Source organism: Bombus impatiens, unplaced genomic scaffold (assembly GCF_000188095.3).
Source record: "Bombus impatiens unplaced genomic scaffold, BIMP_2.2 scf_5558, whole genome shotgun sequence".
Lineage (NCBI taxonomy): Eukaryota > Metazoa > Arthropoda > Insecta > Hymenoptera > Apidae > Bombus > Bombus impatiens.
Window position 1 is genome coordinate 1 of NT_181976.1, and position 18,609 is coordinate 18,609.

General features: G+C 37.5%; 3 protein-coding genes across 6 annotated transcripts; 2 read left to right on the forward strand and 1 right to left on the reverse strand.

The window, feature by feature from the left end:
• Nucleotides 1–152: 152 nt before the first annotated feature.
• LOC100742164 (RNA-binding protein Nova-1) lies at nucleotides 153–6,306 on the reverse strand. Of its 4 annotated transcripts, XM_012393794.3 has the most exons (6): nucleotides 5,057–6,302; nucleotides 3,247–3,393; nucleotides 3,004–3,161; nucleotides 2,393–2,744; nucleotides 1,848–2,302; nucleotides 1,520–1,777 (listed from the first exon to the last, which is right to left on the reverse strand). In XM_012393794.3, exons 1-6 carry the CDS (start codon nucleotides 5,172–5,174, stop codon nucleotides 1,769–1,771), a joined length of 1,239 nt encoding a protein of 412 aa, XP_012249217.1. In that variant the 5' UTR covers nucleotides 5,175–6,302; the 3' UTR covers nucleotides 1,520–1,768. The 4 variants fall into 4 exon arrangements, with proteins under 4 accessions (XP_003494948.1, XP_012249216.1, XP_024228031.1 ...); XM_003494900.4 differs by having other exon boundaries at nucleotides 153–2,302; nucleotides 5,057–6,306; XM_012393793.3 differs by lacking the exon at nucleotides 5,057–6,302 and adding an exon at nucleotides 4,071–4,647 and having other exon boundaries at nucleotides 153–2,302.
• A 2,841-nt stretch (nucleotides 6,307–9,147) lies between these two features.
• On the forward strand, nucleotides 9,148–9,536 carry LOC112214039 (molybdopterin synthase sulfur carrier subunit). The gene has a single exon (XM_033324641.1). It carries the CDS (start codon nucleotides 9,243–9,245, stop codon nucleotides 9,534–9,536), a length of 294 nt encoding a protein of 97 aa, XP_033180532.1. The 5' UTR covers nucleotides 9,148–9,242.
• On the forward strand, nucleotides 9,158–11,486 carry LOC100742283 (molybdopterin synthase catalytic subunit). The gene is made up of 8 exons (XM_003494901.3): nucleotides 9,158–9,519; nucleotides 9,615–9,761; nucleotides 9,830–10,133; nucleotides 10,412–10,652; nucleotides 10,735–10,820; nucleotides 10,881–11,128; nucleotides 11,209–11,262; nucleotides 11,331–11,486. The coding sequence occupies exons 2-8, from the start codon at nucleotides 9,621–9,623 to the stop codon at nucleotides 11,400–11,402; spliced, it is 1,146 nt and encodes a 381-aa protein (XP_003494949.1). The 5' UTR covers nucleotides 9,158–9,519; nucleotides 9,615–9,620; the 3' UTR covers nucleotides 11,403–11,486.
• The last annotated feature ends 7,123 nt before the right edge of the window (nucleotides 11,487–18,609 follow it).

Below are 18,609 nucleotides of genomic sequence, written 5' to 3' on the forward strand. Positions count from 1 at the left end.
GTATGTATGCATGTATGTATGTATGTATGTATGTATGTATGTATGTAGAAACCTTAATTTGCTGTATTTTCATCAGAATACATTAATCATTGCATAGAAAAGAATTGAAAGCACTAGCGAATGGAATATTTTGTTCAAAAAATATTTCACGATTAAACTATTGAAAACAGATGTATATAAATATAAATATCTTTACATGACAAAAATAATTATATTCATGCTGCTATAATATAAAGGAATGACAAAAACAAATTTCTATGTCACAGCTTTTGCTTTGCAAAGTGTCATGAAATATATCTCATTAACTCAAATTGTATTCAACTGATATACCTTGAAACTAAAAATAATTAGACAAAAGTTTTAATGTACAACGCGTGTTAACCATACCAAAATATTACATGAGAGGATCTTTTTGATTCAGTGATGAATCGAGTAATTCTTATCTTAGCATCCTAGTATAATGAATCCTCTGTTCCTAAGGTATGAGTAAGGAAGAATGAGACTTGATGTTTATATACTTCTGGGTACATTAATCTAAATACTATAAGATATAATTTGATGAAGATTTTGAGAAATAAAGACTTTGGGATTCAGAATAAAACTTGGCAATAAAGTATTATGTTATTCATTTAACTGGACCAGCCAGCATTGTAAATATATAAATATATGTTTATACATAGAATAGCTCTCCCTTTGTATGTATATTTATCCTCCAGCCAAGTTATTTCTGCTTTACATATGTAAGATCTTTGGTTTTGCCAAGGTATTACTCTGTACTCGAGAAAACTTGCTCATATAGCATGTTAATCGTTCAATCGGCCTAATCATTTCATAGCTCAAGGAACAGTTCAATACAATAATTTGCAACATCATTTTATGGAAATGAATATAATTTGGTCTGCACGATACACATTAAAATACTAATTCCTCAGATCGAAGTCATTCAATTTGTGAGTTCTGTATGACCTTCTAACTAAAAATATCTTTCATATTAGTACTAAGATTATGCTCCTATACAAAAAAAAAAGAAAAAAATAGATTTATTTTTATGAAACGAAACAATTACCCATGTAACATTGTCGTCTTGACCTTCCAAGAACAACTATGGCCAAATTGTGCCATTTCGTTTCTAATGTAATCATAATTTCATCATGCCTTCTTTCAATATCCTATACCATACAACTAGATATATTATGTAACTCTGATGTAGTACGTGTATTATTTGTGATAAAGTCCCGTAACATGGTGTATCACAGAACAATTGTAGTAGTTATCATTTAACATATAATATTTATATATCATAATAATCTTAAAAGATAGATAAATGTTGACGAATCATGATGGATGCATGAACAGTGATGTGAGAATGCAAGCGCTATAGTGATGTAGCGATAGATGACAACGGGTGGTAGGTGGTAGTGGACGAGTGTTTCAAGAAGGGAAGAGAGAGCTACCGCAGCATCACCTCAAGATGTGAAAAGATGAATGACGGAGCTCAATAATGGGGATGAACAAAAGTGCTGTACTTGAAATCAATGGATCATATTGGCGAGGGCATTCTGACGTGCTCGTTTTGCTTCCTCTTCACTGATCCTCTGCTCAATTAAATATTGAGCAGTGCCGATTGCATTAGGATAACCCGTGATAGTCACTATGCGGTTCCTGGTACCAGGAGCGAACATGCCCTTCTTAGAGATTTGTATGTTGGCGCCACTTAGGTGCTGAATCTCAATGAGGGCACGACCACCGGGTCCCAGAATAGCTCCCACTATAACCTCTGCAATTTCTATGTCTACTTTCTTGGTCTCCTTGTTGTTGGCGTCTACCTGTGTAGGACTCTTACTTACAAGTGATAACTGGTTAGTGCCAAGGCCAAACGAATTGTTGTTTAGATGAATAGCACTGGCAGCTGTGTTGTTTTGTCTGAATGGATCAAAAGGCTCGTATCTGTCAAGTGTATTACGTGGTGTGGGAGACGTAGATCCAAGAGCAGGAACTGTTCCAATTGGCCCAAATACGCCGCCATTGTTATTCGAACCATTTGCTGTTGTAGTGCTATCCATAGGATTTCCAAGGTATCCCATACTAGAAGGCATCCCGATTCCCATTCCGAGAAGATTATATTTAGCAAGTGTAGCGATAGCAGACAAAATTTCGCTAGCAGCAGGTTCCGAAAAACCTGCCGTTCGTAAATTTAATTTTATATGTTCCAACAATTGCGTTGTCACTGGTGCTGTACCTGCTGTAATTGCAGCTCCTAAATTCAAGTTCAAGCTTAATCCAGCACCATTCAAGAGACTCACTGTGAACAAATGTAAGTCACAATTTAGTAACTATCATACCTTAATCCTGTAACTATATTACACGTTTTTTATGTTACTAGAAATTTTACCTGTATTGATGCCAGCCGTAGAAGTATACGTGGGAGTGCTTGTAGGTGCTTGAGCATAAGGACTGCCTGTGGGATTGTAATTAGCTACAGGACCACTAACATCTGCGTAACTAACATTTGGACATGTTCCACTATGTGGATCATCTGCCACTTTTGCTAATATCATCATTAATGCATTACGGTTATTCTCTTTCTCTCCAATTACCGTTATACATCTTTCTTGCAAAGACACATCTTTTGCCTTTTGACTTATTTGAACGTACGAGCCACATTCTTCTTTTATTTGTTTAATGTAATTTCCAGCTTTACCTATTATCATGCCTGCAGTGCTGTTAGGTACCAAAATTTTTACCTAAAATATTATATTAAACATTACATGTAAATAAAGAAATGTTAGCCTTCCTTATTGCAATCAATAGATATATGACAAGAACACTTTTGGTTGTGCATTTCTAATTAATACGAAAGCAGTTAATAAGTAGGTCACCATTAACAAAAGCAACTTCAATGACGCAATATTTGTTTAATATCTGACAAATGTACATGTATAAATATTCTGGTATACTAAACATACATAAAAAGCATATACGTATATAAACAAAGCTTTTTACCTGTTTGTCTCTCTCTGCGGTAGTTTTCCCTGATTCAAAGTCAACAGTTGTCTTTAACGTAAGATCTGGTTTCTCACGAATTTTATCCATAATGAAGTCCATAACTGCCATTATAGCTTCTAAACTACCCGTAATTAAACACACTCTTTCTGTTGTTCCTGTACATCGCATAAAATTGTATGCAAAGACTGTCATACCACCTTGTACTAACAAATACAGCATAAGGGAATATTTTCAGTCTACCTGGGTAGAAATCGTGGGATTTAGACATTTTGACCCTGGCTCCTGTATCTTTTTGTAACTGGGCAATTGTATCCCCTCCTTTTCCAATGATTGCTCCAGCAGCCACACCAGGGACCAATACTTTGAGGTGATATGTTCCATCACCCCCTATAAAATAAAAAAAAAAAGAAATTATTACATTAATCGAACGACAGATGGTATAAAGACACATAAATTATAAATTAGTACATAACAGAGTACAAAAGGTGAAAAGTTACAATTTTTAAAACATTGAATTCAGTAAGAAATGATATTTATTACACTAGCATAAACAGTTAGAGAAAAATACAAATTTAACACAGTCTTTACAAAACATATACACATTGAAAGCACTTCAAATTTTTTTACGGAAATCACAGTAATTTCTAATTCATTAAAAGATAAATCGAATGAAAGTGAAACATCAATATTGAACTTGAAAGCTAAAGGTAGCTCTCGTGCGACTTTGGAACGTTTTTCACCAAACTAAAACACGTTATTCTGTGATTGGCGTTCAAACTTGTGACTTTTGATTGGTTCCTAAATCGGTGGAACGCGAAATCATGCGTACTCACGGGCACGCGAGCGCAGCGAGACCAATATCAACGAGCACGCAGCACGAGTCACGAAAAAGTGTCGGGTAATCGGTGGATGAAGGATAGGGAAGTGCAATGCGGAAAGACACAAAGTTTTGATGCGTTGAAGGCAAACAGCTGTTTGACAGATGGAAGCCCTGTGCGCTCACTCGGTTCGCATCGACCTTGACCCGCAACCTCGGCAGCGGAACGGTGTGCCTGACAACTCACCGATACGCCACATCCTAGTAACTGCCACTTAACGGGTAGCAGGCGCGTTCCTTAGTACGCCGCTTTCGCGACAACGGCGGCACTGCACTACGAGAATACGCCAGAGAAAAGGTACACAATATGCGTACGGATGGAACAAGGTGTAGGTCCCTTCCAGCGAGTCTTGCCGCGAACTTAGCAGTTGCACGTCCGATGAAACGGGCGCGACAGGGACGAAGTTGCAGAGTCACGGACCGTGATCGACAGCCACCGCAGCAGCGATTCTCCATTAACGACGTTCACAGGCACAACCGCCCACGCAGGAACAATGACGACGATGACGGCCACGATGACAGCAGAGACAGCCACAACGACAACGTCGACGACGACAAAAACGATAAGGAAGACGAACAGGAAAATAAGGACAATGTTGACGATTACGGTGATTGGGGGAAGGGTGGAGGGGAGAGGCGACAACGAAGACGAAAACGACAATGACAATGGTGACGTTGACGATAATAAAATGACCGTCAACGCGTAAAAACACCGTTACAGGTGTTGCGTGAATTGGCGCTAACGATACGAGGCAAGGAAATAGCGAAGAAATAGGGAAAATAGGGGAGATGAGAGACGGAAAAAGAGAAGGAGACGTGGCACGAGAGGATGCGCGAACCGCTGTGCGGTGCACCGTGTTCGCGTTCTCGCCTCCGTGTACACGTTCGCCAGGCTTCGAAGTGGGAAACGAAAGGGAACGGTCGTAGCGAGCGATCGCTATGTCAACAGCAGCACCAGCGACAAGATTGTCAAAGGCGTGCGAGAGAGTAAAGAGCATCGCAGGCAAGAGAGAGAACAGTGAAAAAAGAGAGAGCGAGAGAAAGAGAGAGAAGGAGAGAGAAAATCATTGTGAGTGTACTTTATCGTATGTATAGGAAAATTGGTGAAGGTGCGTAGGGAAGCTTAGACCGCGACAGTCGATAAAAATGATTGACAACGCGCAATTAAAATACCTGATCCGTAATGAGACCTCTTCGTCGCGCCATTTTCCGCGTCACAATCAAGCGGCCGCTTCCTGGAGTCTGCAATCTCCGGGGAGGGACACGTCTCCATTCCTGAGTCGGCAGCCATCTTGTCTTTTCGGTCGGGCACGCCAAGAGAAACGAGGAGAGAGAGGTAGAGTAAGAGAGAGACGTACTTTGACACAGAGACGATAGTCGCGACCGGTGGCAAGTGTCGTTCAAAGTAAGCGATGGGAGACGCACCACACACGGACCGGACGAACGAATGAACGTACGCACGACCACGATAGGTTTAAGCGGAAGGGAGATGACGGACATATAGACACACGTATAGACGAACGAACAAACGACGAAAGCCCTCGCGGGGTACCGCGTCTCACTGGCGACTGCTCGCGGCTGCCTTGCCAACCAGCTGGTTGATACTCGATGGTGTGTGCCTCGGCCCTCGCGTTCCTCTCTCGCTCGTTCTGTCTCCCTCGCTCTTATACCACTTCGGATCACCAGTTAGACTCTCTTCTTCTAACTAGCCCTCGCGGGCTCCGTTCTGCAGGAACGTACTGTTCAACGTACACCAGGGGCGTCTTATTTCGGGCCCTTATGCATTCATGCATATACTCTTCCATCTTTTAACCAAAAATTCCATCGTTACGACAAACACACATTTATACGCTCGTTTCTCACTTTATACTTCTTAATAATTTCAAAGTGTAGTCTCGTTGATTTAACTTCGCTTCTTCTGTTGATAATAACAATGTAACATTATATTACATAATTTATTGCATTTCTTTCCCACCTTTATAAACTCATCTGACCGATTTAATATTTCGTCACAAGCGAGTTAATGATTTCTAATACGTATCACGACCGATCTACCGTGAATCAGAGTTAGCTGAACGAATAGCTATCGATTGATTTTACTGCTAACCATCATACAGTTACAGTTGCGACTTACCGTGGCATGTTGCATTTATCGTATGTATCTATAAGTAATGCGAGGATGTCGTAAACGGTACTAATTTGAATTTCATGTATTTAATTCGCTATTTTAAAAGATATTGTTCCTATTAAGAGAAAACCGTCTATATCATAAAAATATTTTTCCTGTCAAGGACGTTAATCTTGTTGGTGCGCACTGCAGTATGACATCATAGTTCATGTGCAAGTGAATAAGATGCATTTGATTTCCTAGCGATGATTTCAAAACTACGATCATAGTCGCTTATCACGATCATGCATGATATTTAGATCAATTTTTATCAACGAATATAGATGCTACTATGGTATCGCATGATGATTCGGTTTATTATTCAAATATGGATTAATTATTGAGAATATTTACGAATTTTGACGATGAATTGAAGTCGATGTATACCGTCGCATACCTTTGAAACTAACTTTCTGTTTGTCGAAACAGTCATTGACTTTAAGATATGGAAATAATGGGATCCGTTACATCTAGTCAGTCGAAAGGGAAACAGCCATTTTTCTTCGAAAGTGAAATCATAGGATATATCACGTATACGTGTACGTAATGTACGTGCATCTGTTGGTTAATAATATTCTTATCCGTTAATATAGTTAGAGTCTGAAAAAAGATGTACTTTTCAGAGTCTTATCTAAGAAAACAACGAAGATAGTGTGCCCTATGGGCTTGTAATGAATGACGTGTTCAAAAATATAATTCATATTATTTTAAATTTCGCAGTAGAGATTTGAGTAAATAATTTGCAAAAATAATCGATTAAAAAATATCACTGTTCTTGTTATTATCTCACATTAATAATTTAAAAAAAATCACGATATTTTATCGACATATATTAAAACGGAAGAGACTGACAATGTTATTACATTATCAATATGCATGATCAAAATAACGTCCATTATACCATAATAGATTTTTTGCAATGGGCAGAAACAATGCAGTCATCGTTGAAACTCGTGGGTATTGTTTTCTAATACCGATTGCGCGCACATGTGACTGAAACGGCATTGCTGGCACACTGTAAATCGTATCTAAAACGATTCCCCTTAAAAAATTGCTTTCCAAAAATACATATTCCCTTTTTTCTTTTCAACTAAAACGATTCATTATCAAGAGAGGCAAAGTTCAAAGTTGCAGTGATATCAGACGATACGTAAATACGTAGATAAAAATTTGTTTCGCATTACAAACTAATCGTATAAATCCATGAGTGAACAATGCTATATACACAAACGCTTTCAGTCATAGTCGCATGTCGCAATGCTGTTACTAGTTATGAATCAGCTCATCGTTGAAACGACAAGAGCGACAATTCGTGAATCGCGGGATTATTCTTCCTTTGAAAATGTTGTTCTTAAGCCACGAGGTGGCTCCTGGCTACTATTTAAACCTTCACCTGATAATCAAAACTACGTTTGGACACGCGCGCACACGATTGCATTTCGGGATCTTTATATCATCTGTTATATCATCAGAAATGAAATGAAGTGAAATTTGTCTGTCTCTCGTGATACTCCTGTTCGGCTTCTTCTATTTGCTTTAACTAAAGGCGCGAACACGTTGGTTGTTGTGTTCGCGTGTATGACTCTCACAACTGTCCCTCCGATCCAATTATGTAGGTGCATGTAACACATATGTTGTCATGAATTTTTCGAGCGATGGGACTAGTAGCACTAGTAGCGTTACTCAATATATAATCACTGTACGACCTCGCTCGATTGCACTTCTCTCTCATACGACACACCGTATGTTTCGCTACTAAATCATTCTAAACTTCTACGTGAAATACACATTACAATAGTTACATTGTTATATGCATAATTACATTACCAAGCGCGAATTTAATTGTGTATTTATTTTGGTTGCATTATTCATTACGTTAATTATTAAAAACTGATTAAAAAATTTCAATAATAATTTTTCTACCCCAAAATTGAAAAGTTTGATCCTTTAGAACTGATCACGTTAAGTAACACTCACGGAATTTTTTCCCTTATTACGTCACATATCCAGCGTTCGAATGAGGTAGCATCTCTAAATAAACATATGTATAACTATTGCTATAACCGGTTTATCGTGTTATGTGATTTTCGATTGTGACGCTTAAGTAAGTCTTAGGAGCGTTACTTAACTGTTAAAGGAATAAATTCCTTAAAAATAAAGTCCTTGTCCCACAGCAACTCGAGTGAATGAGCTAAATCCCTACACTCTTTTAGACTTTGGGTTAGCAGGCTGTCCATCTATACTTAAGCGTGCGCGCACATTGTGCTGCACGCGCGATGCATACATTTAAATGCTTATCCAAGGTTATTGCTTACTGACACATCGTCACCGCTGTTAATACATTACTTATAAAATAGCTACTTCTGCATCCTATAAAGTTTCTCATCTCTAATAACTACCAGATTAGATTTTCCACATATTCTGAAACTCACAATTACATTTATATTATTACAATTTTTACAAAATATTAAAAATAAGTAATCCTTGATTAACATATTCCCTAAATATGAGTTGTAGAAATAATCCAACAAATATATGTATTAGTTTTTGTGCATCGAATATTATGCAAGCGGAACAGTACGATTCCTTGCTACGTTGACCTCATTTCTCGGTTGACCTTAATATCATACAAGGTACTTGAAGTCGATCTATAGAATACCTTCGTTCTATCAAGTTTTTTGGAAGCTGTAATATATATATATATAAGCATAGTGTACTTAGGAGTCATATAATCTCTTTTTATATCAAAAATGATAATTCACATTCGTAAATATGTTTTTATTTTGACCACAATTACAAATTCAATTATTTTATATTCTACCGCTTAAAAGTGAATGGCTTAGAATATATGCTTATAGCGCAGTCAAGTGTGTAATTTATTATAAGAAGTATTAAAACATTTAACAATATCAGCTAACAATTAATTGTTTACTTCTATTCGTGACTTATTATTAATTTTATTATTAAAATTTTTTAATATGTTTCCACAACACACATGGACACTAGTTTGATTAATGTAGTCCAAGATGATGCAGTTCAAGAAAAATATAACCTTGTTCTGAGTTTCAGATAACGGACCTATTATCTTTGGATGATTATTTAATTACATAACTTGATTCGATATATTGATAATTATATGTCTTGCGATAAAAATGTTGAAGTATTTTGTGAGTTTGCGCTGCTATTGTGTGCATGTACTTCGTAATGGATAACAGTGTTGCTGAAATACAAGTGAAGGTTTATTTTTTTGCCAAAGCAAGAGAGTTAACGGGGAAAAAAGAATGTTACATTACCGTTCCTCAAAAATTATTATATGTTGACTTATTAGATAAAATAATAAGCCAATTTAAATTAGAAAGCATTCGTGATACAGCAGTCTTAGCAGTGAACGAAGAATTTGTTGCTTCAGACACGACACTAGTACTTTCAGAAAAAGACGAAGTTGCTGTTATTCCACCACTTAGTGGAGGTTTGTCTTGTTTCTAATATGAATATTTTAATCAGCTAATACGTCATTATGAATTAATAATAAAATGTCTTACAATATGAATGCGGTATTTTTAGGTTAGAATGAGTACTGCAAAAGATATCGTCAAATTGCAACAAGAAGAGTTAAATGTTGGACACATAATTGATTTAGTAACAGCTCCTAATTGTGGGGCTGTATCAAGTTTTGTTGGCATTACTCGTGACAATTTTGATAATAAGAAGGTATTTATCCATTGAAATTATAATTACAAATGTAAAGATATGTTTACTCATATACTTATGACTTCAAGGTTTTAAGATTGGAGTATGAAGCATACGAACCAATGGCTTTAAAAGAAATGAAAAATATATGTTCAAAAATTCGTTCTCAATGGAATGTTTATCATATTGCTATATATCATCGCCTAGGGGAGGTACCAGTATCCAAAGCTAGCGTAGTAATTGCTATTTCTTCTCCTCATAGGGAAGAATCATTAAAAGCTATTGAATATGCTATTAATTCATTGAAAGCATCAGTTCCAATTTGGAAGAAAGAGGTATATGATACTCAAGAAGTTCAATGGAAAGAAAATAAGGAGTGTACCTGGTCAAATAGTAAATAATATTTTTATACGATACCTTAATTTTATAGAAAGACAGAGAATTGTAACATATAGAAATCATTGAGTACAATTACATAATTTTACGAAATTTTTAATGTATCTATTCAGTTATATAAAATTAATATATATTATATTCATGTAATATATTGTAGAATGGTAAAAAATTTGAAAAAGATTATATAGTAAATATATGTGAATGTTAACAAATCGTTAATCATAGTTTTATGATTTTACAACCATTAACCCATTTTGTGACTGTTTTTTGTGTAGTTCATGATATGATTGATGTAGAAGAATCAGAAAATATTACAGTAGTAAATGACACAGTAGAAACTGTAATAGAATATGATGGCGAAGAAGTAGAAAAAGAAGAGGATGATGTAATAATTGATCCAAATCTTGTTCAGATTCGTGCTACCTCGGCTGAACTGAATCACAGAATATCAGCTTTCATTGAAAGAAAACGTCAACAAGTAAACATTGTTAACGTACAAGAATTTTGTTGTCAAAGGTTAGTCAATAAGACATTCACAAAAAAACACGTAATAGTAAGCGATTTACGATAGTTGTAATTTAATGATAATATATTGTAGGGATCAAAATGATGAGAATGATAATTCATGTGCGAGAGTAGATGCCATTCTTATTAGGAGAAAAGATTCTAAAAGTCATGTTAAAGGTAGATCAAGGTAGTAATGTACTGATAAATGATGAAATATTTAAACATAAATTTTTATAGTGCATAGAGTACTCAATGCATGGGGACCTCAAACAGTCGATCAACATGCTTTACATAAAGCTACGATGTCGGGACCGACCCAAACAAATAATAATTACTCGTCCGTATTGGATGAAAGAATCTCAACCACCGAAAAAATTCTTGGAATAAATCGACCTGTTCCCAAAGATGTATACGAAAGACTAAAAAATATCGAAGATCGAATATTATACTTAGAAGGCATATCTCCCGAATACAAGGATCTTTGGGTAAAAGTTTAATGAAATATTATTAAATTCGATTTAATGTTCAGTATTATTGATTCTCCAACATTAATTATTGTTTGCAGAAAGCAGAAGATATGAACAACCTCAAAGGAACATTTAAACCAGTCAGGAAAAGGGTAAGTGATATCTTTTAAGTCATATAATTTAATTTCCAAAAACTACTCATTACGAAAAAACATTTCAGACATATTCTATGGCAGAACTTGATTCTAAACTGCATGAATTAGAAGACAAATATGCCAAAAGGGCGAAATGATCTCTCATAAAAAATTGTTAAAGACTGACCACTTATTTATACATAGCTAGATTTTTCAAAATAAATAATATTTCATAAGTATAGAAAATTTGTAGTAATTTCATTTTCATTGTTATGATATAGCAAATGGCCAATATTAATTAATATTATAGATCATTACATTATATACCAAAATTCTATGTCCAATCCTTAAGTACAGGCAGGTCGAAAGGCGGGGCTACACTTTTCGATCAGGTGGAAACTTCTGTTCGAGCATGTACTTACATTAGTTCGTGTTTCGGTTGATAGAGGCAGTCTTCGTCGTGCTGCCATACGGTATGGCTGCGGTTTGTCGAAGTTTTCTCTTTATCCCGATATAATTTGAAGTGAATCGTTGATAGTAATGTGTTATTCATACAGAAGTTCATCGAAAAGTAGCCGTCCTTACGAATGCTAGTGAGTACTGTCATACAATATTTTGAAATACACGTATCTTATAGTGTTTGTCGAGCACGCGGACAGCACGTCGTCTGCCAGGGTGACAAGCATCCTTTTTCCTCTCAGCTGAGTTTATGGACCATTGGTCGGTTTTATATTTTTTGTTTTCGTCCGATCCTGTTTATTTTGACATAAGTCTTTCTTCGTTTCGTATCGTTACATATTGTTAAGTCGACCTACGATATTAAATCGAACAAATCGCAAATAGGATAACGAGCGTTCTTAATTTTCAATGAATTTTTGGTTTTTGGCCATCTTGGGGATTTTTGGAGCTGCAGAATAATTCTCCACCTTACTATATGCAATGCCGACATTAAACATTACGATATGTAATGTTTAAATTTCAAACAACGATACTCGTTTCTTTCCTTTTTCCTGTTCGAAAGTATCGTTTATTTTTACGCCGATCTATTTTCGTCCTATCACATGGCTTTCTTTTAATAATTTTCGTAAATTTTGTCGAAATAAGGCGATACATTTCTACCTGGAACTTTGAAGTTACTAACGATCATACGGTAGATAAATTATAGTCTATTTACTTCTGAAACAAATAACTAGATTTTGGAAACATAGCAATAACGTTGAATTATTAAATGGTGGAAATAAATCAAACGCATTTATCAAATTCGAGGGTTTTGTATAAAAGAAGGAAGTATACATGAGAATATCTCTAAACTATCATACATCAAATAAATATAAACTAAAATCTCGATTCGAAGAAAAATCTTTTCCCAAGACAGTGACGCATCGAGTCTTTATACCCGTACTTTGTCTGACGTGCTTTTAAATCTGTAGTGCGCGTGCCGTTTCTATCGTGTTGCATTAATAGCGTAAGAAATATGATTAAGATGAGATGTACACACTGGCAACAGTCCTATCTTGAATCGCTAGTGTGCAATAGTTAAAAGAGAAAATCGTGTCGGCGTCGTAACCAGAACAGAAAGAACATAATTCGGAATGGTGAAACTCCGTATTACCGAGGCAACGTTACTAATATCCCATCACGTTCTTTTCCCTCTTTTTGGTTGTCAGAAAACGACTGACACAATTGAGTGTATCCGTGAAGGTTCGCCGCGAGGAAACCCTTCGCGAAACCGCCGTCAGTTACGTTTGCAACCGATTGAAACGACAAACGCGTGTCGAGTTAGGCGTCTGACGATTGTTAGCGAATCTTGACGAATATTCGCCGTTAGAGGATAGGCTAATCTCTGTTCGTGCAGTTAAGCGATTCTAATTGAAGCGAAACGTCGCGAAACGATCGTTTGCGCGCAACAAGGTTTTATTTCGCTTGTTATTTGTGTAACTGCGAATTGATGGAAATCATGTTGCATGAGAGAGATCCGTTCTGTCGCATATCGATAACAATTGAAGGGATCGTTGCAATTACAGAAGGCAGCTTCATTCTCCAGTAATTTCACTAAACCAATAAAACCAACTTGAAATCAATAAAAATCAAATCGCTTTTTTAAACGCGCTACGTAATTCATGGTAATAAATTTCTACACTTCCGGATGCAAAATGTTTTGTATACTTTACCTTTCTTTCTATTCCAATAAATAAAATCTAGATATTACAGCTTCCTTCTTTGTTGCTGTAAATCCTTTAATTCTTTCGTATCTTGAACTTAAGAAATTCGACAGCGATAGAAAGAGATAATTGAAAATGTCCCAAAAAATACGGAAGTCGACGACGATATCGATAACGTGACAATTATTCTTTCGCGTTGATTTCATCGCTAAAGGATGGAAAAGGGAAGGGAACGAAATTCTTAGGGAGAGAGAGAGAGAGGCAGAGGGCGAGAGTTTTAAAAAGTTTCATTGCATTACGAAATCGTATTACAACTGCCAGTCGATTGTCCTACAAAGATTTTTATTGCGCAAAACGTTGAATGCCGAAACCGTTTGCATTTCTATAACAAATCGAAAGGAAAGCTTTTAAACGATTTACTCGTAGACGGAAGACGATGGAAAATTTCCGTTACTTTGACGTATACCACTGCAGGTAGTTGTCCTGCCAAAATTTCGCAACGACAAAGGTAAATTGGCCTGAAGCAGCACGGCACCTCGTTTACCTTTACCTTAAATACTTAAGGGAACCCGATGTACCGTGCCTTTTTTCCCTCAGTTAAACACCTTTAAGTATGTCGTTTCTTTCATATCCCTGTAAATCTCCAAAGCGTACATCAAGAATTCTTCATAGAATTCAAGATATACCTGTATTCTATGCATATATTTTATGTATATAAGGTTTAACGATGCTGACGTACGGATGGTATATAGTTTTCTGGAAAACGATTTGTTGTCGCTCATTGGGCCAACACGATGCCGTTTTAAGCGCATTTTAACGAGTAGGCCGATAGCACGCAGAGTTTTTCGTTTATATAGAGAGCTGCTATTCTATAGGGTAATAGGGAGCATGATTTCTCTTAATCATGGCTTGCGAGAACGTACAAGTGGCGTAACGCGTTCCACCTAGTTGATGTAAACTGAATTTCAATAAACGTAGCTAGCATAGAAACAGAAGGCATAACGAGCAGTTTGGAACGATTAAAGATTTCTTTTTGGCACTGATTCTCTGATGCGAAAGACGAGCGAACGAGAGAGAAAGAGGGTTCACTTTTATTTTTCCTTTCGTCGCGATAAGTTGATTTACTTTTTCTTCCATTTCCACGCGAAACCCGTTCCACACTTGCAATTAGATATGATCCAGCGAGGATAATGAGAAGAAAGTTACTTCCGAGATGGTTATCGCACGAACATGCAGATATATGTAGTCGTTTTCTGTTCGTGCTAATTTTGCTAATTTAATTCGTGTATATCATCCACGGATATTGTCTCGGAAGACGCGAGGCTGATTTAGTTCCGCTCTTTATCAATTTCGTAGATTCGTCGTCTAAATACGTAACTAGCGTTCGGTGTCGCAAAAAGTACACGATTTGTCTGCATAAATTTATCCGCAGAACAAGTTGATTAGCGCGGTAATCTCTGGTATATCGAAAACAACGATTTTGCTTCCATACTTTGCAAAGTATGGAATTATTCCGATGGCTATTTCGATTTCTGTTATTTAATCGTGTAGATATATCTGACATGGCACACCGACACGATCAATTCCGATATGGACCTTGGTCCGTTTCTTTCTACGTCTGTGTATGTTCGAGCGATATGTCTGCGAAATAATTTTTATCAAACGATCGATACGATCGTCTTTGTGATTCGAGGTATCCGTAGAGGAATAAGTCATGATCGTGTGACGGATACGCATGGCGAGACAGTGTCAGAAATTCGGTCGGTTAATCACGAAAAACGACGGTACGTACCTTGGTAACATACGTTACTACACAGAAGAACTTCGTAGGTCGTTAGACTTAAAAATATCAGGTATCACGCGTTGGCATAAAAAGCAGAAAACACTCGGTCTGCAAGGGGAAAAAAGGACAACATTCTCTTCCAATTCAAATACGCTCGTACAAACACGTTCCAACTACGACTCTGCGAGTTCTAAACATCGTTTCAATAGCTACGCAAGGTGAACAAAGCTGTTGGCAAAATGACGTTTTTATTCGAAGAACTGCCTTCTCCTTCTATTTATAGAAGCTTTTCGCCGACTGATAAGTTAATCCTCTGTTTACCTATAACGAGAGAAAGCTTTCCAAATCGATCAAATTTCAATCCCTGTGTCACGTAAGAGACACAAGAAATCACGAAATTGACAATTCACCGGTGATAGTTGCAACGTTTCGTAAATAAAATAAAGAATTGAACTTTAGACATAGTAGTAAAATTTATTGTACGAATGCAATAAAGTGACGGTTCATAGTGTTATAACAGAGAATGTCGGCAGCTAGTTTTAGCAAGGTTTATATACACTATGGGTTTGGGTTCTATGATAGGGACGTCGCCGGGGCCCAGGTCAGAGATGGTCATGCTGTTATTGTTTTCTGACACTGAAATACTCTCTTTATTGTTGTTTCGATGGCCTGCAGGATGTTCGTTAGAGCCCCTTGGTTTTTCTATTGTTTATGGGTCGGTGACACCTACGTTCCTCTTCGCCTGCCTAAAGCACACGGTTGATGGAGGATAATCACGTTACAAGGACACTTTCGAATAACTGCTTCTCCTCGACTGACGAGCTAAAAATCAGTGTAAATTAAAATTCGAAGATGAAAGGAAGATAGCGATTTCTAGAGGCGTCGTCCTATCGTCTATCGGAAACTTCGATCCTTAATTAATTCATATGTAACTTTGTCCTCTGTCACGATGTGTCTTCGTGACTCGAAAAGGTACACCTAAGTTGCTATAACGCTCAAGTCAGAACGCGATGATTTATAAAGTATAATAAATAGCAGTAGTCTTGTACCGCTAGCGATTTACAGCTTTTCCATTGCTTTAGCAAAATCCATATAGAGAGGAACGGTACAGGGTGTACAGTTAATTGTCCAGCGTGAAAAGCATAGTTTCACGATGTCCCCGGATCGATGATGCAACGAAACAAGGGGGTACCGTTGGTTACTTCCGGACCAGTCGATGGCCGAAACAGTAAGGAGCCGGCTGGCAAAGGCCGTTTACACGGTTCCCGGTTTGCAAGCTACTCTGTTATTCGACCAAGGAGCCATCGGAAATACCTGTTGGCGGTCTGGTGAATGAGTGGGAGGATTATGTCTATATCGTGCGACTTGCCGTGATCACGAGCACCGCGCTCAGGATGCATCGCATTTGCATAGATAACCCGTAAGCTTGAAACCGGCTACCTGTGTGCCGTCTTGCGATCGTGATACTCCTCTATTTCGCGTGTGATCGATAGTGTGCTGTTCGAAGTGCCGTTGTGAAAGGTGCCGATCAAACGTATCAAGGTAGAAACACTTTCTTCTTCTGTTGATTTTCACGCTAATTGATTTGTCAGATAGATAACTCGCAGAGCAAATAGGAAGCAACTCTTCGATATCTTCTTTTATTGGAAGGTAATTATCGCGTGAACGATGCGATGAAAGCTTCGATATTGAATCGTCAATTGCCTTTTCTTACGCTTGCGTTTTCTCTCTCCTTTATACACGGCGAGATCCAGTCATTTTCGCAATCGATCCATTAATGCCACAACGAAAGCGATTCTGTTAGATAATATTTTATCCATTTTGCTGCTACTCTTCATATTTGTTCTTTCGAATGCGTGGCTTTTGAGGACTGGTTGAGCCATTCGGAAGGCGCATCGATCGACTGCATAAACGAGAAGCGGGAAACAGGGTGATATCGCAAACACTGTTTTTTAAATTCACCTGGCAATTTAGAATTATCTAGCGGGCAAAGTCACGCGACTAAATAATTCGTTCTTTTATTTTCTTCTTTTGACAATCCAAAATTATTCGCGTACTTATGTATTAATGAATTCTTTCAAGAGATGGCCTCTAAGGCAGTCAACCGATAGCAGTGGAAAAATTGAATCGATACGTTCAACGTAAAGCTGGAACAAAGCTGGAAGATGACAAAGGAAAGAAGCTATTGAAAAATATTATAAAAAATGCCAGGCATCTAGATTTTATCGTCGCAAATAATAATCGACAGATTGGCCAATGCATAGTAGCTTTGACAAAAAGCATCAAAGGCTTCGATCGCTCCTATCTATACCGAGCCATAGGAAATCGATGATTCACATAATAGTCGCTCGAAATTACGACAGAATCGCGGCTGGTTAGATCGTAAGTTCTTTACAACGAGCCCTGCCTTCCAATCCAGAATCGTCGTCATTTTTACAGGAGCATATCGTGCCGGAAATGATTGCCAGTTCGATCCTTGGAAATCGTGGAACCGATCGTTCCGGCTGGCTGGCCATCTTTAAAGAGTCTGATCCGATTGATCAGCCTGTAAAACGTCGATTTAATAGTAGCGCGGCACGACATCCACTGATTTGATTAATGTTGCTTCCCGCAAGCATCTGCAGCTCGACCAACCAATGCCCACAGCTAATCCTTCCTCGCCTACTACATTTTAGATGTAATTACATCCACTCAATGAAGATTCTGTTTCAAAGAATGATCAGTGAATCGCATAATCGTTTTTACTATAATTCCATCTCGTTACGTGATTTGAAGGAATACTTTTTTTTTTTTATTCACGTATCGTATCCTAGTTAGGTATCGCGTGTTTCACTTTTTCATACAACGATCTCGTTGCGCTTCGATTGAAAAGGCAAACAATCGTCGAATTTCAATAGCCAGGCTATAAACAAGCTTCTCAGTTTGCCAGATAGGCCAGCTTCTACGTACGTAAGATACAACGAGGTTGTGTATAACAAAATCGGTCGAAGTTTCCACGCTGCGAGTGCCTGGATAAGCAGATGGACAGAAATTTGGGAAAATCTCCGGCTTTGGGAATCTCAGCCAGTAACTTGTAATCCTCAGGAGAATCAATAATATTACTAATATGAAATATCTGGCGGAATATTAATAGAAGTCGTAGTTTGATATTTGAAACCGTTCGAGGTACCAAAATATCGGGTTGCTCGGAAAGTTCGTTTCGATTTTTAAGGAATTTGGTCGACGTGAGAGATCAGGTTGAAAAGTTTCTCACCGAAAAACCTGAGAGGTTTTGCAAGCATGGAATATTCAAGTTGCGCGAAAGATGGGGAAATCTTGTGCAATAAAATGGCACCTATATGACTCGGTAAACGAATGGAAATATTAGGTCATGCCATAAGTTCGTGCCGTTTTTCGAGCGGTTATATATGTTATTTTTTT

Coding starts and splice junctions, on each gene's coding strand:
- LOC100742164 (XM_003494900.4), bottom strand. CDS start 5,174: ATGGCTGCCGACTCAGGAATGGAGACGTGTCCCTCCCCGGAGATTGCA. Junction 3,394..5,056: donor GAGGTCTCATTACGGATCAG/GTATTTTAATTG, acceptor TTTATTTTATAG/GGGGTGATGGAACATATCAC. Junction 3,162..3,246: donor ATCCCACGATTTCTACCCAG/GTAGACTGAAAA, acceptor TGCGATGTACAG/GAACAACAGAAAGAGTGTGT.
- LOC112214039 (XM_033324641.1), top strand. CDS start 9,243: ATGTACTTCGTAATGGATAACAGTGTTGCTGAAATACAAGTGAAGGTT.
- LOC100742283 (XM_003494901.3), top strand. CDS start 9,621: ATGAGTACTGCAAAAGATATCGTCAAATTGCAACAAGAAGAGTTAAAT. Junction 10,821..10,880: donor TTCTAAAAGTCATGTTAAAG/GTAGATCAAGGT, acceptor AAATTTTTATAG/TGCATAGAGTACTCAATGCA. Junction 11,129..11,208: donor CCGAATACAAGGATCTTTGG/GTAAAAGTTTAA, acceptor TATTGTTTGCAG/AAAGCAGAAGATATGAACAA.